Source organism: Girardinichthys multiradiatus, chromosome 1, assembly GCF_021462225.1.
Source record: "Girardinichthys multiradiatus isolate DD_20200921_A chromosome 1, DD_fGirMul_XY1, whole genome shotgun sequence".
Classification (NCBI taxonomy): Eukaryota; Metazoa; Chordata; class Actinopteri; order Cyprinodontiformes; family Goodeidae; genus Girardinichthys; species Girardinichthys multiradiatus.
Genome location: NC_061794.1, coordinates 25,058,241 through 25,079,761, shown reverse-complemented (window position 1 = coordinate 25,079,761; position 21,521 = coordinate 25,058,241). Strand labels below are relative to the sequence as shown.

Genomic DNA, 21,521 nt, shown 5'->3' with positions numbered 1-21,521 from the left:
ATTTTAGGGTAATCCTGGACAATAACCTGCAAAAAGCAGCAAAATACCTGAAACCAGAGTTCACCTTCAAGCAGGACAACACTAAACATGCAGACAGAGCTAATCCAACTGAGAATCTCTGGCAGGACTGTGCTGTTTACAGACACTCTCAATCCAATCTGACTGAAAGACAAGACTTGCAGCCGTAATTGCAGTGTAAAGTGGCTCTAACAGGTATTGACTCAGGGAGGCTTAATCCATAGGACTCAACAGATTCTAGATTTGTATGTGTAAACATTTTTTTTTTTGTTCAATAAAATTAGAAAACCTTCAGCATAAAAATTATGTACCACTTTGTGGTTGTTCATCATTTAAATACTGAGTAAAATACATATTAAATCAAGTGATGTTTATGTACAGAATGTGGAAAAGTTTAATGCAATGAACAATCTTGCAAGGCGCCGTTTTAAAGACAAATAGAGCAATATTTAAAACAATGTGTCTAGAGCAGTGCAATTAGACTCTTATATTCATATAATGAGAAGATTAGATTTCAGTTGGGTGAAAAACATTAGGGTTAAATCTGGAACTACTTTACAACAGATCCGTATATTCGCTCTGAAGTTACAGAGTGCAGCATTTTGGATGAGCCTCCCCTGCTCCCCGAGGAGGCACTGCCGAGCCTCTCAGACAGCGAGTGGGCGACCGGTGAAAGCCCAGCATTAACAAATAACCACAGACCGGGGCGGCTTAATGAGGTTTGGTCGGCCCATGCCTTTACCGTTAATTTTGCAAGCACCTACACAACAGTCAAGTTGCATTAACAAAATAAGCCTGGGTAATCTTTGCTCAGCAGGACCATTATGGAGATGAATATCATCAGGCACCATCAGCATGCAGCAAGACAGCAAGTGGGAGGGATGTTTTTCCTCAATTTCCTCTTTATAGGTGTATAACAATATCAGTGTTACATATCTTGCCATGTGTGGGGAGAGCAGAGGAGGGTTTTGCTGTGTGGAGGCTCATCATTTTTCCTTTTTGTCAGTTTGCTAGTTCAATGTAAAAATGTCTCCAATAGCTCATTCTGAGAAGATACTTAGGATATTGAGAGTAAACTTCACAAGGTTCAGCAGGGAAACCCATCCTTACTCTGAGCACATTGATAATGCAGCATTGCCATGGAGACAGATGAAAAAGATTTTCATTATAAAACCTGTATGATGCATGCTCTGTGTTAACACTACACTTAACACGGCCACTGCATCACTTACAGCTACAGGGTGATTTCACATTCACTGACCAGGCACACCTTGCCAGTGCTCAACTGGAACCATGTTGGCCTTTAGAAATTCTTTGTGTCACCGTCAGCAAGGTGCCACAAACATTCTTCAGTGATCTCGGTCCATATTGACATGATGGCATGACACAGTTGTTGCAGATTTGTCGGCCGCATATCCATGATGCTAATCTACCATTCCACAATATCAATAAAGGTGCTCCATTAAATTGAGATTTGGTGAATGTTGACGCCACTGGGGAACACTGAACTCATAATGTTTAAGAAATCAGTTTGAGATGATTTGAGCTTTGTGACATGGTACATTATCCAGCTAAAAGTAGCCATCAGAACTGTGGTCATGAGGGTATGGATGCGATCAGCACCAAGCAGGCTGTGGCATTTAACACTAAAAGGCACAAAATGTGCTGAGAAAATATCCTCCACACCAGAATGCCTCCAACGCCAGGTTGAATTACTAATTCAAGGTAGGACAGATCTGTGATTTCATATTCTTATTCAAAATTTTTACTGATCACTTAAAAAATTGTCTCTTTGCAAGCAGGGAGTTCTGACAAACTCTGACTTTGAGGTTTGGTCCCTTGTGGAGGGTCAGAGAACTTGAAATGGGAGGGTGGAAAGACTCACGTGGTCTCACCAAGATCATTATATCCTTCTCTCTTTTGAACCTCACAGATGGTGCATTTTGTTTTGTCTGTATTCACATGGGTTTTAGGTTTGTATATTACACAAGTCTGTATGTCATGTTTCTTATCTCTTCCGTCTGCTCAGCTCCTCATTTCCTTACAGTCTCCAACTTATTAAAGGAGCGTGAGGTTTGTTCAGGGGGGAAATGCCAATTAGTCATACCAGGAGTATACACGTGATGCCCCAGTGTCTGGAACAGGTCAGACAATAATAATAAGAAAACTCCTTTTTAACCAAAATCTTTGTGCTCTGACAGGTCTGAAATACTAGTAAAAATCCTCCAATAAGATAAAGCTTATTGCAACTGAAATATACACTGGCTACTATTGTATTTTGCTTGTTTGCTTGTAGTGAAAACATTGAGGAAAACTTTATGTTCAGTCCTACTCAGAATGGGTTGTCATTTGCTTGCAGTGCAGGTCCACTTTACTGAGCCATGATAAGATCTCACTTTGAGGCCAACATAATAAACACTGTTATCTCCTTATAAACAAAACTGCAACAGATTTACAAACCTAATAGAAACTTCATCTGGAAAGTGCTTACTCAATAGCACAAAGGAGAGCTGCGAAGTTATTTAAGCAACTACAGCTGGCTGAAACCTGGAGTGAAGTAGTTGATGTATTAGAACAGATTGTAAGTTAACAACATGAGTGATGAATCCCTCTGCTGCGGGTGTTTAGGGGTCAGAGGTCTAAAAGCATAAAGATGGATGGCAAACATGACTGAACTAGAAATGAACACACGCTTTAGAAGAAGACCGCAGGACTGAGGAAGGCTGAAGATAATTGCCGTAGGATGGCGATGGTTGGGTGCGGTGGTGGATAAGGCAGGATGGAAACTGAGGACAATACAGAAAAAACAAGCAGACTCAGACAAGGACACCCCCACCCTCCTAGCCCCATCATCTGTACATAAAAGTGGATGTCCGGTCTCAACTAAACCTCCTGCTCACTTCCCATGTGCGTTTGACATCGCTGTGGAGCAGAGAATCTGCAAATCCTCCAGAGTATTTTTTATGCCAGATGTCAACCATCCTCACTTTGATTGTTTTACTTGCCTCAGAGTAGGTTTTTGATAATGACACGTTAATAATATAAAAAGTACACTTCAATTTATTTTTGTGTGTGGCTGTATTTGAAAACAAGATGTATTTTTATTTACAGATTCAGATTCTTGTTTCCCCACTTGTGGTCAGTGTAAAAACTGCTTGGATAGCCTTGTTAGTCCAAATGCTGGGTCTGTGTTCAAGATCACATTAGTATTTTAGCTTTGAAGTTGTAAGCATAAGCTAGCGCTAGCTGTGTTCAACATTTATTCTTTGACCTCATTATTCTTTCTAAAATAGAACTATGGAATAGGCAATATTTAATATATTATTATATAATGAATGTGAGTTATCAAACTTATGAGGTTATTGTCTTTATTCCTTTAAAAACTGATGAGCTAATGTTATTGGGCCACAAAACTAAAAATCGTTCAGGCTGTACTGTAGCACAATCGCTTGCACAGCTGCCTCATAGCAAGAAGATCCTGGATTTTTGTCCAAGCTGGGGTCTTTCTGCATGATTGCATGTTCTACCAAAGCATGTGTTGGTTCTCTCTGGGTAGTCTTTTCACACTGAGGTTATTTGGTCACTATAAATTGCCCTTTGGTCTGAGTTTCTGTGTGAGTGCATGGTTGTCTTTCCTAAGTTCAGTTTTTGATGAAAGCTGAATGGCTCACTGCTCAGGGTGGCATCAAGCTGAAGGCTAGCAACAGCACTTGTAAACGTTATCTGCATGCACAGTCAGTAGGGAGTGGGTGATACACCACAGCTTACAAGGGACAGTGAAGGTGGTATCTGATTGTAGGGTTCTGCTGAATTAAAGAGTATTTCCACTGTCTTTAGGGAATTTGGACTCCATTTAATAGGTTAACTTTGAACGGATTATTATTGTACTGTGAGCAGAGATTGATCATAACAAATTTAGACATTTATTTAAATCTTACTCCATTTGACAAAACTCAAAAACAGCATTTTTAATGCTTTTTTTTTTGCAAAAAAAAACAAAACTACTTCGGTCAATATAAACAGAAAACCCAGGACTAGGTAAGCAAAAACCTCCAGATTGGTTGTTTTCCACCCAATAGCTTTCACAGTGTCAATTCACCTATCACATCAGCAGGTCCGCAGTTCAGTCAATCAAATGTTATCTTTCCATTGACAAAAATCTTTTTTTGAGCTTTTGACTACTTCACTCATTAGCAGAGTGTACTCTGCCTTGTGATGCAGTTACTCCTTATCTTGCAGATATCACATTGATTTCTCCCTCCCTGTGTCCTCTCTGCAGACTCTTACTCGGCAGCAGGCAGTGAGGGCAGCATTTCCACCTCCGTGGCGTCGCTGCCGCCACAACCATCAGGCAGCTCAGCCCCCAGTTCACCAAGCTCTAGACGCTCTGTGAGCACCCTGAAGAAGTGGCTTACAAACCCCGTCCGCAAACTCAGCGCTGGATCCACTGCCAAGGGGGATCGCCAAGTTCGGAAGCTTGAGGGAAAACCTCCACCTCTTCCATCCCACAGCCAGAGCCAGGACCTGGGCAGCTCTGTGAGGCCTGATGAAGCATTTACCATTCTACCTGTCACGCACAGAGAATGGGTGAGAACAAGCAGTATAACTTACTACCAGGATGTTTTCTTTAATTGTTTAATTTGTGGTTACATAAACTAGTCAGACAAGTCTTGAATTTGCAGTCCAGGTTTTACTTTATACAGAGGAGTTGAACCTCCTCATAAGTAAACTCGAAGATCACAAATTATACCCAGATCTTCTCATGATAAGGTCTTTTTAAAACTGGTTTCTGCCTTGCCTAAACAAACATCTTAGCTAAGGTCATGCTAAACTGCCTCTTGTTTACTTTAGGCAGCGAAGGAATGTCAGCAGGGATGCAAGTTTGACATTTGAAGTCCTATATTGGACAGCAGGGTTGCTGCTGGCTTGGCTCTTCTTAACACAACATTTTCTGACTCATGCTCACCTTTTTCGTTTTGTCCATTAGATTTTTGGTGTCTGAATGCATACTACAAGGCCTACAATGCACCTCAGTTTCATGTTATGTGTTTGTGTTCAAGGAGTGGAAAGATGGCCTGGCAAGCCCTGAGGACCTGTCACCAGATTCTCTAAAACCACCTGGTTTCATGACTGCCTCACCTGCTGACTTCACATCATTGCCATACACACAGGTCAGCTATAAACTAACTCACCAGATTTAATCCATTTTATGTTTTTTTTTTTTTTTTTTTTTACATTTCTTTGCGTTATAACAAAGTGCTAAACCGTTAAATAACTTCAGAACAGGTATTTTTTCATATTTTCAAAATCTACTGTTTACAGTGTGCTGCAAATGTATTCATACCTGTTGAACAAATAAACATTTTAGAGAATAAGAAGGCTGTTGTTAGAAGATCAGAAGAAGCCCTGTTTAAAGTTTGCCACAAGTCATGTAGGGACAGCAAACGGTTGAAAAAAGCTGCTCTGGTCAGATGAGACCTGAACTGTATTTTCTAGTCTATGGTTTTTGTGTTGGTCTATTGTGTAAAGTTCCATAAAATACAGGTCCTTCTCAAAATATTAGCATATTGTGATAAAGTTAATTATTTTCCATAGTGTCATGATGAAAATTTAACATTCATATATTTTAGATTCATTGCACACTAACTGAAATATTTCAGGTCTTTTATTGTCTTAATACGGATGATTTTGGCATACAGCTCATGAAAACCCAAAATTCCTATCTCACAAAATTAGCATATCATTAAAAGGGTCTCTAAATGAGCTATGAACCTAATCATCTGAATCAACGAGTTAACTCTAAACACCTGCAAAAGATTCCTGAGGCCTTTAAAACTCCCAGCCTGGTTCATCACTCAAAACCCCAATCATGGGTAAGACTGCCGACCTGACTGCTGTCCAGAAGGCCACTATTGACACCCTCAAGCAAGAGAGTAAGACACAGAAAGAAATTTCTGAACGAATAGGCTGTTCCCAGAGTGCTGTATCAAGGCACCTCTGTGGGAAGTCTGTGGGAAGGAAAAACTGTGGCAGAAAACGCTGCACAACGAGAAGAGGTGACCGGACACTGAGGAAGATTGTGGAGAAGGGCCGATTCCAGACCTTGGGGGACCTGCGGAAGCAGTGGACTGAGTCTGGAGTAGAAACATCCAGAGCCACCGTGCACAGGCGTGTGCAGGAAATGGGCTACAGGTGCCGCATTCCCCAGGTCAAGCCACTTTTGAACCAGAAACAGCAGCAGAAGCGCCTGACCTGGGCTACAGAGAAGCAGCACTGGACTGTTGCTCGGTGGTCCAAAGTACTTTTTTCGGATGAAAACAAATTCTGCATGTAATTCGGAAATCAAGGTGCCAGAGTCTGGAGGAAGACTGGGGAGAAGGAAATGCCAAAATGCCAGAGGTCCAGTGTCAAGTACCCACAGTCAGTGATGGTCTGGGGTGCCGTGTCAGCTGCTGGTGTTGGTTCACTGTGTTTTATCAAGGGCAGGGTCAATGCAGCTAGCTATCAGGAGATTTTGGAGCACTTCATGCTTCCATCTGCTGAAAAGCTTTATGGAGATGAAGATTTCATTTTTCAGCACGACCTGGCACCTGCTCACAGTGCCAAAACCACTGGTAAATGGTTTACTGACCATAGTATCATTGTGCTCATTTGGCCTGCCAACTCTCCTGACCTGAACCCCATAGAGAATCTGTGGGATATTGTGAAGAGAACGTTGAGAGACTCAAGACCCAACACTCTGGATGAGCTAAAGGCCGCTATCGAAGCATCCTGGGCCTCCATAAGACCTCAGCAGTGCCACAGGCTGATTGCCTCCATGCCACGCCGCAATGAAGCAGTCATTTCTGCAAAACGATTCCCGACCAAGTATTGAGTGCATAACTGTACATGATTATTTGAAGGTTGATGTTTTTTGTATTAAAAACACTTTTCTTTTATTGGTCAGATGAAATATGCTAATTTTGTGAGATAGGAATTTTGGGTTTTCATGAGCTGTATGCCAAAATCATCTGTATTAAGACAATAAAAGACCTGAAATATTTCAGTTAGTGTGCAATGAATCTAAAATATATGAATGTAAAATTTTCATCATGACATTATGGAAAATAAGGAACTTTATCACAATATGCTAATATTTTGAGAAGGACCTGTACATTGAATGTTGTGGTGTAAAGTGACAACATTTGAAAAAGTTCAATGTGTATGAATACTTTTACAAGACACTGCAATTCAAACTATAAGAACAAAATCTATGTTTTCAATATCAATATGCATACATATCCCAGCCTGGTGTTCTCTGTGTTTCCACTGCCCTCCATTGTTCTCTGGAAATGGCTAACTGTTGGGATCAAGCAATGAAAATGTATAGATGCTCCATCCCTATACGTGCATATGACCGGGGCCGACACTATTTCATCCAAATAGCATACATGTACATGTAAGGGTGTCTAAATGAGTACAAGATTCTCTCATAGCAGAATGATGCAAGAAAGACCAAAGGGCAGAGTCTGACAGCAACCTGTGTGATTCATGATTCGTGTTTAAAATGTTACAAAAGGACCAGCCGGGAGATAAATAGGAAACAGCATGGCATGGCAGATAAGATGAAAGGACGCCATATAAAACACATGGGTTTCCATTTCTCCATGAAGCTCTTGCAGTCAGCTGCTTGAGGGAAAGGAGCATCTCAGGTTGGATGTTCACATGCTGCCTTTTGGCTGTAAATTAAAGCTTGCCAGACGGCGAAGCCTGCTTGCAAAGCGAAAACGTTGCATTAATCATCTGTGCCGGAGGCCTGTCAATTTGAAGCAACACTGATGTCTGAGAGGTATGGAGTATTTCCTGTTTAGGAATCAACACTTGAATCGAAATGTCTCTCTCAACAGCGCATCAACAGGTATTACATCAATAGGATGAGGTCAGTTCCTTGGTGTTTTTATTGCTTGGCTTTGAAGACAGTTAAAACTTAACAAGGGAAGAGAGAGAATGCACCGTAAAATCATGTAAGCTAGCCTTCTTACCCGTTAATTCATCAAAGGTGTGGTTTCACCTGCATTATCAATGCATTATCACATGCATTACTTTTAACACGTTGGTTTGAAATACTGGACATTTGTCCCAAATCATGGGAAAAAGGTATTCCCTGCTTCAATTTTAGGGTATAATGTTTCAGGACATAATACAATAATGTGCTCTTCTGAGGGTATTTAAATCGAACTTAAATGTACAAAAAACACCAAAGATTCCACAGTGTCATTATTTATTAAACCAAAATGTGGCCAAAACAGAAAGACTGTGAATGAAAAATTATAAGTACACCCTGGTTGCTTTAACAGGATCCAGGAGGGGAAGTAACAGTCAGATGCTGCTAATTATGTGTAATTAAATAAGTCATCAGGACGTGCGATCACCTCTATAAAAGCAGACGTTCTGGCAGTTTTTTGGTCCATCCTACACAGGTGTGTGTTAACACAATGCCAGAGAAGAAAGACATCAACAATGACCTCAGAAAAACAGCTGCTGCTTCCGATCAATCTGGGAATAATTTCCAAACAACACAAAGTTCATCATTCTACAGGTGTAAAGATTATTCACAAGTGGAAAACATTGAAGACATTTAAGGCTATATCTCAGCCTCTACAGTACTCAGTTCAAATGTTAACGGATAAAGTTCATGATAATTCAGTTAGAAGAACGAACAAGTAGGACTTGTTTGGCAAGGGGGCTTGGAATAGGCCCCTTTTCTTGAAAAAAGAAGGTGGAGTACTGACTCAGGTTTGCTAAGTTGAATCTAAGCACATTACAAGGCATATGGAACGACATTCGATAAACCAAAGTGGAGACATTTGGTGAAAATTTACACGCGTATGTGGGCAGAAACACCTCGTCCCAGCTGTCAAACACGGTGGTGGAAGTGTGATGATCTGGACTTGCAGTCATTATGTCAACCTTTAATGGCTGTGATGGGGTCAGATAACAGAAGCCCCAGCACAATAACAAGCCAACAACAGATTGCCTAAAAAAACAAGTCAGGGTGTTTTAATGGTCCAAGTTGCAGAATGTTGAAAGGCTGTGTTGGGACCTAGAAGGAGTCTGCAGATCCCAGTGAACTGACGCAGGTTTTCACAAAAGGGTGGATTAAAATTCCTCCAGGACAATGTAGAAACTGATAAACATGAACTCAAAACAGCTACTTTAAATGATTGCTGCTTGTGGTCCTATAAATAATTCAAATAGGGGTGTAACACACAACTTTTCAATATAGGATTCATCTTTGCTTAATAAATAGTAACAGTGAGGTATCTGTTGTGTTTATGTTAAACTTAAGGTTAGATTAAAAAAAAAAAATGGTGGAAGAGCTTGGGAAAGACCAGATCAGCCTTATTACATCCTGATACAGAGAACTATTATTAATAGGACATGTTCTTCCTTTTTCCAGTGAAAGAAACTGCGATGTAAAGTAATTATATACGTGGTATTTATTCATGTTAGTTTTAACATATTTAGCCACTAACTGATAATTAAAAGAAATCCTTAAAAACATAGTTGAGTTGTGCTTAGAATGTTTCTCTCCAAGATTAATTACTGGATAAATAAACTATAGACTGTTGGGTACGTTTAACAACCTTCATACAAGTTTTTATGAAGAAACTATGTTGCCAGACGGTACAGACTAATGCTGTATAATTTTGCTTAGGTTGAGATTGGGCATCATATGGAGACTGTAAAACAGAAGCACATGCTCTTTGACGTTTTTATACATTTTTTAAATTCTGTATGTGTGTTTTGTGATTTACAAACCTTTTTTTTTCAGAATGGTTTATTTAATTAATAATGACATGGTGGAATCTGTGTTGTTTATAGTTTTACTCTTCGGAAATGGTCCCAAGTACAAGCTGTAATTTCCACAAGAGGCTTCTGTCTGTTTTTAATGCAGTGCTGCCTCAGCTCACAGGCATTCACATTTGGTTTTCAGTTTTCTCCTCTGCATCTAGAGACTTCCAGCATTACATCTATAAGTTATATGATATTAAACGTTTCCAGGCTTTGATTTTTTTTTTTTATAATAACTTTGTACAAATATGTCGATGGACTCAAAGTCAAAGTAAACATACAGAAAATGTGGTATATGGCATTTTTGATATCTTAGCTAAGTATAACCTTTAAAGTTTTGTGTATTTTGTTGATTCTACAGCTAATTTAAATAGATACAGATAGATTTGAGTTATTTTGCAGGACATGATGTAACACAGTGAAAGTAATACATCCAGAATTTTACTGCATTATGATTACTTTTGCATATATTTACAGCCTAAATCTTTTTGACCCCAGTATCATATTTTACACCAATCTAACTCCAAACTGATTAAACTGTCAGAACAGATATTTGAAAAATGGTCTCTGAAATCTTTACTTCAGATTATTTTAAAATTGTTGTCCTCATTTTTCCCCCTGTGCTTCCTGAATATTAAAAACAAAACTTAAAGACAGAGGCAGATGGGAATTTTTCCTCCTGTGGGTCTTTGCCACAGCACATCTGGAAATGATCAGAGAGCCAGGGAGACCTGTCAGCCAGGCCAGGGCTCTAATAGCAGGGAGAGACGAGCTGGGGGAGCGGGGGGTCTGTACTGAGCCTCTCTGTCTCCCCCCTGCACACCATCATCTTTGCCTTCTCTCTCATTCCCCGCGACAGAACAGAGAGATCAATACGAGCAAGTTGAACTAGACCAGGGACAAAAAAGATAAACTGTTCTGCTGCTTTCAGCTTGCTTGTGTGTAAATGTCTGCCCATCTATGTATCTCCCTTTGAGGCTACCGTCTGGTCTGGGAGTTAGAAGGATTACATGAATGTCTGTGGTGTGTGTGGAGGTTTGTGTGTGTGTGTTTGAGGTGCGGAGGTCCTGCCCTTAGTAGGACAAGGAGGTGCAGAGATTTATGTGAAGATGGAAGGTTGTTTTTGTAAGTTTACTTTGTCAGGAGAGAGTGAAAAGGAAACACATGGCTTAAGGAAAAAAAGGCTAAAATTAACACAATTTCACAACAAATTGCTGTGTGTCATTTAATGAGCACATATGCACTATCTTGGGATTTACGTGATAGGGCAACAAAAAGTAGCACATAACTGTGAAGTGGAAGGAAAGGCATTTGAGGTTTTTGAAATGTTCTACAAATAGAAATCTGAAGAGAATCATGTACATTATTGTGCACATTCAACCTCCTTTTACGCAGATAAACTTAGATAACATCTACTGCACTCAACGGCTTTCAGAAGTCACCTAATTAGTGAACAGAGTCCAACTGGATATCATTTAATCTTAAATCCAGCTGTTCTGTGAAGGCCTTAGAGGTTTGTTAGAGAACATTTGTGAACAAACAGTTTCATAAGACTGGGGAATATAGCAGACAGGCCAGGGATGACATTATGGAGATGTTTGAAGCACAGTTAGGTTTAAGGACTATATTCCAGCCTTTGAGCATCTCACTGCTCCATCCGTCATCCATCATCCATCAAAAGAAAGAGTACAGCAAAGCTGAACAGCTATCAAGACATGGCTGTTCACCTAAACATAGAAGGTGAGTAAGTACAGCATGAATCAGAAAAGCAACCAAAAGGCCCGTGGTAACTATGTAGGAGCTGCAGAGATCCACAGCAATGGTGGGAGAATCTGTCAATCATACAGCTACTAGCTATGCACTTCATGAATCTGTCCGTTATAGAAGAGTGGCAGAAAGGAAGTCATCGTTGAAAGAAAGAAGTCCTGTTTAAAGTTTGCTTCAAGCCATGTTGGGGGCACAGCAAACATGCGGTAGAAGGTGCTCTGGTCATATGAGAACAAAATTAAATGTGTTTTGCCTGATTGTTTAACCGTATGTATGGTGGAAGACCACATCCCCTGAACACCTCATACCCAGCATGAAAGATGGTGGAGGCAGTGTCATGGTGTAGGAAATCTTTTCTCAGCCAAGAATGGAAAAGCTAGTCAGATTCAGTATGGAGATGGATGGGTTTAACAATAGGACAATCATGAAAGAAAACCTGTTAGAGGCTGCAAAACATTTGAGACTGGGGCCATGGTTAACCCTCCAGCAGGACACCACTATCAAATAGAAATAGTGAGCTACAATGGAAGGATTTAGATGAAAGCATCTTCATGTGTTGCGCTACACCCAACTGAGAATCTGTGGCAATACTTGAAAATTAACATTCTCTTCATCTAATCTGGTTGATCTTGATGTATTTTAGCAAAAAAATGGACACAAATTTCAGCTTCTAGGTATCCAAAGATGGTAAAGATACTCAAAATGGCATCTGTAATTGCAGTAAATGGTGGTTCAAAGCATTGACTCAGGGTGGCTGAATTTATTTAAAAGGCACACTTCTGACTGAAGGAAATCAGTTGCACTGGACGTTTTAGGAATATCAGATTAAAGGGAACTACAAATACAAATAATATTTTAGATGTTCAATGTTAACCACATATCCTTTCTCTTCCACTTCACAATTATGCTCTGCTCGATGTTGGGTTGGTCAATGACACGAAATCCCAGTAAAACACAAGTTTGTGGTGTTGGGAGTTATGATTATTGATTGATTAATCTTGATCAATGATTATAATTAAAAATCATAACCTGACAAAATCAACTTCTTAACCAAAATCCTCATTTATGAATCGAGACCAGAGATGTTTCTGGTGTTGTAATTGTGGCTCAATGCCTTTAACAATTATAACCGTTAAATACTCCGTAATAATTAATAACTATTGCCGGAGATGTCACTGTTTAATCGACCGTTTCTGCCGAAACGTGTGGAACTTGAACCTTATCTTGACTGACGAATCACTTTTGCACACAATGAACACAAAACGCCTTCTGTTACCATCTATGTGAATATTTATTAATCTTCACCTACTCAACATGCAAAGTTCTACATAACAAGGGTAACACATCTAACTAAGCAAAAATAAAGCAAACAGGAGTGGGTGTTGAATCAACCAGCATTTATGGCAAAAAAAAAGAAGGAATGAGAATATGAAAAAGGGGTGTGGTGGCGAGTGGAGGTGGGGTGCAGCTTCACTGTAACTCAGTGATGTCCAATCATAAAACCCCCAACTCCTTAGCACACAAAGAGTTATAAAACTTTTGGCGGCCAGCTAGCGAGCAGTGAGATTGGAGACAAAGGAAAATGGGGAATTTCACCATGAGGTTATTTTAACAGTCAAGTCTTACAGCGCACCTGCGCTGACTCTCAGATAGTAAAACACACCCAGAGCTAGGAGCGCAGCGGCTTCAGACATCAACACAGTACATCAAAGTCTCAATGAACAAGGTTACATGCACATATCATTCAGAACACATTAGATTCTGACTGCACTAAAAATCTCCTCTACCCTGCCCGGCTATTTCTAATAAAGAAATAAAAGATTAAAATAAAGGATGGGTTTTACTTGGTGAAGTTTCCTTCTGGGGCAGCGAGTGAGAGGAAAAAAAAAAGGGGGGGGGGGGGGGTGAAGCGTTGCTGCGCGTCCGCAGTTAAACTCCAAGAAAGCGGTCAGTCCTCGTCCTTTGGCCTTCTTGGCGAAAAGGAAAAATATGATCTGACCATCAAAGTCGACTTGGGATGAAACACGGTGGCGGTTCGTTTCCTCGAACTCCGTGTTTTTAGTTACGTATTAAACTCACGTCTTCGATCGGCAAAGTGAAATTTCTGGCCTTCTTAGTCCAGAAGCCTCAGTTATGAATTGTTCGTTGGCCAACGCGAGAGAATAAATGAAATCCACTCAGGACTCTTCTCCAGGTGATGCTTAGAGATGTTGGTGATCGGGTCACGATCTCCAGCTGAAGGCGGGGTGTTCAAAACGGAGGCCTTCCTATATAGCGTCTTGTGACGTCAGACTTGGGACGCCCCATCATATCAGTCGCAATGCTCGATGGGATTTGTAGGAGCGGACTGTCCTGGATACAAAATGGCCGATGCCATTGGAGAGGCACAGTGACGTCCAACAACGTGCAGATAGTCCAATATTCAGCAAACAAGTGGTCCAACAGTGGTAAAGCAAAACGGTTCAAAGGTTGATACTATTTTTGCAAGGCATTGTAGGTGATATTTCAGTTTATTTTTAGGTGATGCTTTGTGTCAAATAAATAAATAGTTAGTGTGTAGATGTGACTATACTGAGTTAGTAAAGATTTTAGCCTGTTTAGGCTAAACTTAGTGGACAACCTCTATATTTTCCATGAGAGACCCATGCAAGGAAATTACATCAATTCCAGGAAAAAGCAAGAAAAAATGAAGTCATGTATACAACACATGAGCACAATTGATTAGGCTGAGGCAACCTTGTATTTATCGTGTTTGCTTGGCAGTCACAAAGACCACATGTAGAGATGGTGACATAGATACAGCTGCAGAGATGATACATAAAGAAAGCAAGAGCAAAAAAAAAAACAACTGATACATCAACATATCTCTCGCAGTATGCGGTTCTGAAAAAATTTTTCAAGATTCAGATGTTAAAAATGCTGTGCCCAGCTTGCTGTGGTTGGGTTCCGCTTCCCCTGGAGCTACAACTTTATCAAGAACCTTTACAGTTTTATTATTTCCAACAGCCTGTTTCGCTTGTTGCACTCTAACTCTATATATCTTTTGTAATGTGAGACACATGCCCGATCATTAACAACAAGAATCTGATTCCAATCTCTTTATCTTTCAATCTCTGTTCATGTACCTGTCTGCTCCCTCTGGTCCCCTTGGTAACCTGCATCATTACCATTGCTCTTGTGCTCTTTATCTCCCTTTGTTTGTTTTATCCCTGGCATGATCCACATTACTGGCACAAGGCTGCTGATAAACAATCCATCTGTCTGTCTCTGCCTCCTCAGGACACTCAGTCCACCGGTGTTCCGCCTGATGACAGTGAGTCCATCTTGATGGACGACACCTCCAGCCAATGGTCCGCTGTGGCTGACACCGAGGAGGAGAGGAGAAGTGCCTTAGAGAAAAGCATGTATGTGATTTATCTGGATTAGTGTCCACACATTATGCATGTCATGACAGTTGTCGTTACAGTATTGCAGTCATACATTAAACGTGGCCTGGCACAAACAGCATTATGTTTCGGTGCAGCTGCAGAATGTCACTTAAGCAAGATTTAACCCCAAAGGCTGTTGTCTGTTAGCTGGCTCTTATGGGAATGAATGACGAAGTTTTTAGTTTGATGATCACTTTAAACAAGAAGCCAGGAAATCATCAAAGACCTGATGACAGTCACATGCTTATCTGTGTCAGAGACCAAGTATATTCTGCTATCAACAAATGTAATCTTATTGGAAGAATAACTAGTAGAAAGTTTAAACTATGCCACAAATCATGTAGGAGATTTAATGCCAACATCATGCTGAGGGGATGTTTTGCTTCAGCAGGGAAAGGGAGAGAAGCAGAGTGAGAATAAACTGAGGGAAACTGTGCTGAATGAGTTAATGAAGTTTAGTCAGCTGAAAAAAAGGATTGTCTGGTGATTAGGGATGATTTTAGCATTTAGAATCATATTTTCAGAAGAGATGTGAGTGCCACCTACCACACCAAAAGAGCCACCTACCCAAATTTTCAGAAAATATTGTGCAATTAGGTAATGTCCCTGCATGCAATATGACTTTTTTAACATGACTCAACTCCTCATTAGTGTGGCATGATAATGCAATCACTTTTTTCCAGAGAAACCAAGCTTGGACAGACTTGATGGGTAGAAAAGAGGCTGACATTAATAAAAGTCTGCATTTTTAGTAGGAATTAGTCTTGTTTTCTCAAGCAGTAAATAATTTATTTGTCCATTGTTCCATGAGCATATGAAGAAACAAACTTGAATTTCTCTTGTCCAGAAAACCTCATTTCAGTAATACCATCTTTTTGATGTCCAAGCTGCAGGAGCACTGACATAAGAAATAACTCTGAGTAATTGGTCAGTCTCCATGGTAACCAGCTGGTTCACTGGCCTGATGGTAGTCCCCATCATTTCTGTTAATGTTTCTGATTTCATCTCAGATATTTGCTGCTATAGTACATTTTGCAGCAAGACTCACCATCTTCGAAAGCTAGATGGAAAGATGTTAAGGTGCCTGCACCGCTAGTGCTTTGGGCCCAGATGGATTCTGGGAGGCTGCTATGAAGAATATCAGGATAAAATGGTGCTGTAATTGTTTCATGCAGGTCAACTCTTAGCCTTACACAGGTAGGAACACTGCTGCTCACACTCCGTCTTGAAGCACACCGCATGCCTTGCATCCTGACTTGATCAGCTCAGTCAGCTGGCTTCCTGGTCAGCAATTAGCCATCCAAATTCTCCTCCATAACAAGCTGTGCTATGATCTGTGGAGCTTTGAGTTGAGTTCTCTCACCTTTGGTCTGAGTATGTATTCTGATTCTTACATTTTGATTCATTCTTGTGATTTGTTTTTGTAATGGTCATTTTGATGTTCAAGTTCCTTTTTTTAGTATTTCTATTCCTTGTATTTATACTCAGTATTTATACTACGAGGTTAAGGTTAGGACTCTGTGCAGGCCAGTCAAGTTTCTTCACACCAAACGTTACACACCTGCAGCCATGGAAGTGAACACCAGAATTCATTGATTTGTTGCTGTGACCCGATACTTTTGGCAATATAGTGTACATAATTGACAGGCACGCAGAACTGTTGTGAAAACCAGGGCATTAATGTAGACAACTGGAATCCCCTGACTGGTACTCTTTAGCCACTGTCACATGTTTTATGCTGAACTCATGCAGCGATATTTGAGGTTTGTTGTTGTTCTTTAAGAGACAGTTGAAGATGATCAAAAACATGTGTGTGTGTGAGTCCACATTGTTTTGCGTGCACAGCTGATCTGCTGGTTGCCGATTTCAAAACCTTAGCAGGGTGCCCTGTTAAATTAGATTTATTTAACTTAAAGTGCACCGACTAAATACTGTTTGCGTTCTTCTCTGCAGCATATACCGAACCACTTTGTCTTTTCCAGAAATGTAGCAATGTAGTGTTTATTTAGCAAAAGGAAAATTCTTTAAGTTATTAAAATGCCATCCTGTGTTTTAAGGTGTAAAAATAAATTCAGTAACACTAATCGTCTTCTCTTTATGCCCCTATAGGTATGTACTGCAGGAGCTTATAGAGACAGAGAAGTACTATGTGGCAGACCTGGGGCTCATAGTGGAGGTAAATCTCACAGTGTGCACTGACATTCATCCACCCACTCCAAATCCTAATCATCGTAATCCCTTCACTTCTCTCCACACTTTGGTCTGCTTCCATCCAACCGTCTTCAGTCCTAAGCAGATTTTATGAATTATAAACCTAAGGAATATTACATTACTGTGCAATCCATCTTCCAGTGCCTTGAATAGCAGCAGATATTTCGGTTTAGAGAGGAATTCTTGCCATCTGAAAGATAATGAAAGATTAGTATTATCTGGCGTGGGATTGCTGCTTTTTGCTGTAAAGAGTCAACTATGCACTGCCGGTATGATCAGCATTTTTGTTCTTCCTTTTGCAGGGCTACATGGCCACAATGAGTTCCAAAGGTATTCCAGAGGATATGAAAGGAAAGGACAAGATTGTTTTTGGAAACATTCACCAAATATATGACTGGCATAAAGAGTGAGTTCCAAGTATTTAAGGAATTTTCCTTTTAAAGAATGTTAAAAACTCCATGTTTCAAAAGCAGATAAAGTGAAAGGAAAAATGTGATCTGTGGGGTAATGTGTTTGTGTCTGAGTGGAAAACAAAGGAACAAAGGTTCACAAAGCAAATCTGAATTTCGGTTTTGGGAGGATGATTATGTTTGTGTATGTGTGTGCCTGAGTGTGTTTCTTTTTGTGTAGCTACTTCCTGGGAGAGCTGGAGAAGTGTTTGGTGGAGCCAGAAAGGCTGGCTCAGCTCTTCATTAAACATGTGAGTATATATATAAACATCATGTAAGCATAAGTATACACACACACACACATACATGTACATTAGTGGAGTAGGTGGGCCAGTGTCTGTTTCCTTGCTGTGTTGGGTGTGATGGAAAAAGAAAGTAAAGAAAACACACAGAGCTCTTTCCTTTCCTCTCTCCACCCCCAGCCTAGTTCCTTCCACTTCCCTGCAAATGACACATCTCGGTCATGTTGGGCTTTTAACAGCAGTGTTCAGTGAAATGACTCGTTCTGGCTGATCTAATAGTCTGGGCTAGAATGGTCAGAAAACACCAGAGGCAAAAAAAAGGCAAACACATAAGAGACAGCAAGAATAGGAAGATAAAAATCTCATCTTGAGCAAGATGCAGAAGAAAGTTTCTCTTTTAAGCATATTGAGTTATTTTTGGAGTTACCACTTACCACTTTATTTTTAAAGCAGTATAAAAGCAACCACAAGAGTAACCGTGTTGCGGTTTGGGTCAGTTCACCCTTTCACCAATTTGTGTCACCATTTACTACCTACACTTTACCAGATCCTCTCATGCTACTTCCATCATGTACCTGAAGGCAAACCATTTTGTAGCCGTGTACTCAAATCATAGAGTTTAATTTTTTCAGAAATTATGGAGAAAGGATCAAAAGTTTCTCTTACATTATTATCTGTAAACTTTGCATTAAACTTCTGCTCCCATTTATTTTCGCTTTACTCCTTGTTTAGGCATATTTACTCTAAACAAAATCACAGATTAAAACCCAGGATCACACCAAAATAACTCCATGTGACTTTCTACTGTTGGATATTATTTATCTGGGTGACATAACTAATTATATATATCATGGAAAATTACTTTAAATAGTTGGTTTTCAAAGCAGGAATGAAACATCCACTGGCAGGCATGAATTGACACATGGCCATTATGAAATATCTTGTGGTGTGTGGCATCATTTCATACTTGAAAAAGTCAGGTAAAAAATGACCAAAACTGCAATGGTATGAAATGGTGAAGGGAGGAACTGATCTGAAGCACAACAGTGCTATCCAGTAAAAACAAAGATAAAAGACAAACACAGGCCAGAGAAGAAAAGATCTTAAAAGATAATAAAAAAGAGTATACAAAATTGAAAAGATTGGGGCAAAGCGTAATTAATAGTGAGGTCAGAGTTTTGAAGCTGCAAGTACAAAAACTGTATCATCTGTCAGTGTGCAACACGTGTCTGAAACAATTAAAAGCAGAATCTGGTCTACCGACCCAAGGGAGGGGGAATGATCCTGCCTTACTCCTACCTGCTTTTGGGTTCTCCACAACACACAACAATGACAGATGTCCATTGTCTTCATTAAAAGATATCCTAATCTCTTTTAAAAAATGAGACTAAATTATTTCACATCAAGGTATACAACTGCTGAAATGAGCGGTCACAAATGTTCTTCATTGGAAAATAAACTTGGTAATTGTCTGTATTTAAATCAAAATGATAAATTACATTTCTGGAATATTTGCACCACGTGCAAGCAGCCATAATGGAAAAAAGTAGAAGACCAATTGCAGACCTTTGTTGTTCCTTCCTGGGAAGGTCTGCAGAGTTGGATATAAAATCGTTGATGTTGATGCAAAACTTGTGTCGGGAAATTAGGACCTACACTATTGGGGAGCTGAATAAATGATCCAGAGTCACTATGGGGTCACATGGGGAGTAAAATTAGATTCATGTATATTGGTTAAGTGGTGGCACATGCAGTTTAGGTAGACACAAATGGGCAATTCAACTAGTTTGGCTTTGCTTCTTCTTCAAACATAATTAAGTCAAAGACCTCATCCTCTTGTCTGCTTTGTTCATTCGTTCTCTTATTGAAGCTCTTTTGGAATCCAGAGAGACTTAGCACACTGGATAATCAACTTAAAAGGCCTGTGGGGGATTAAAAAAAGCTCCAACTAAATCTAAGCACGGTGTCAAACTGTGAAAACAAGCAGACTGGGAACACGGCCCTAATGAAAAGCAGAAAGCTCGAGCCGTTTTTAACAAGATCTGTGTCACATATATGCACCATGTGCTCTCACTTACACACATGCAGCCTGTAAACACATGTAAAAACAGATTATACTGAGTACTCAAAGGCAGACACACCGAACAGTCATTCATACGTTGACAGGGGCCGTTTACAGTGCTACACCGTGTCCATAGTCTACAGATCCAGGCAGGCTAGTTGCTAGGTGCTGTCATATATCGACAGGCTGTAAAGGCTCTGGTTACACTGAAGGGTGGCTTGGGTAAATTATACATAACCTGGTGCTCATTTACATGTTAAGCCATTAGTTCTCTCAGGACTGCCACATCTTCACTCTCTTGCCAATTAGTTACAGAAGAATAGGCACTACCAGACAGAGTTCAGCTTCAAAGGCGCTACAGTCACAGACAAATCATTGTTGTTCTGCTTCCTTTCATCCCAAACAGCAACCAGACTACCCACACATTAAAAAGCTGTTCCCTTTTTCTCTTCACTTTCAGAAGCATGTGGTTTTGCTGATATCAAAGGCACATTCTTTCTTCACTGAGGCTAAAATTGAAGTATTTTAGTATTTGGTATAATATCAGGATTAGACAAAAACACAGCAACAAAATAACAAACACGACTTAATTCCAACAACAAAGCAGGAGTACAAATATTACATTTTTCAAAACATTTAAATACATAAAAAAGTAACATTACAATAAGCACAAAAGCTAAAAAAAATAGAAAATAAATTCAGAAAAATACAACACATCCAGAAAAGCTCTGAGTAAATTTGACCCTTTTGCCAAATCTTATCCTACTTCATATCTATACTTTCATACCCAACAGCAAACCACTTCATATCCATTACCATTGCATAACCCTTAATTTCTCATCTGAATTTTGATTAATTATTGAGATAAATATAAATAAAAAAATATATAAATAAGCTCGAATCTCAATCTTAAATTGTATTGCAAATAATTTTCTCAAAATTTTAATTACACCATGTTTCCTTCGTTTGTGTTTCTAATTCCTGTTTGGGTCAGTTGACCGTTATGAGTCAAAACATGTATAAAATGCCCTCATTGAGTGTAAAAAGTGGCATACAGTCTGTATGAAGTGTCCCACAGGTTTCAAACAGGCTATCATTTTTTGGAAGATGAGCAGCACCTTTTACAAAACAAGCCACTGTAAATATATCCTTCCAAATACCATCCATGGTGTGTATCTGCCCTTTGTTTTATAGCATATAAAGATATACAGATTTAAGTAAATATAGCTCCAGCATTGCCTTTCTATGTATGTCATACTGTAACATATGTAATATAATCTTCACCTAATCTGGCGGCTACAATTATAAAACCCTGTGGTAAAATTCTGTGGTTTAAGCATCACAATTTAGATATTCCGTATATACTGCACAGATGCACCACTTCTGCAAAATCTAACAAAATGTCTGCAAATGTGTGAAAATATCATAGCGGTCACACAATAAAAACAGGAAATGCTATTCTTTGCAGATGCTTTGTCTGTGTACTTTTGCCGTTTACGCAGAATTGAAT

General features: G+C 39.7%; 1 protein-coding gene across 4 annotated transcripts in view; it reads left to right on the top strand.

Moving 5' to 3' along the window:
• arhgef25a (Rho guanine nucleotide exchange factor (GEF) 25a) overlaps positions 1 to 21,521 on the top strand; it is a 74,591-nt gene that overhangs the window by 44,075 nt on the left and 8,995 nt on the right. For all 4 annotated transcript variants that reach the window (XM_047365461.1, XM_047365450.1, XM_047365440.1 and 1 more), the window contains 6 exons: positions 4,298 to 4,605; positions 5,079 to 5,189; positions 14,899 to 15,023; positions 17,157 to 17,223; positions 17,561 to 17,664; positions 17,889 to 17,958. In XM_047365461.1, the coding sequence (XP_047221417.1) occupies positions 4,298 to 4,605; positions 5,079 to 5,189; positions 14,899 to 15,023; positions 17,157 to 17,223; positions 17,561 to 17,664; positions 17,889 to 17,958 (785 nt within the window). The remainder of the gene's footprint in view (positions 1 to 4,297; positions 4,606 to 5,078; positions 5,190 to 14,898; positions 15,024 to 17,156; positions 17,224 to 17,560; positions 17,665 to 17,888; positions 17,959 to 21,521) is intronic.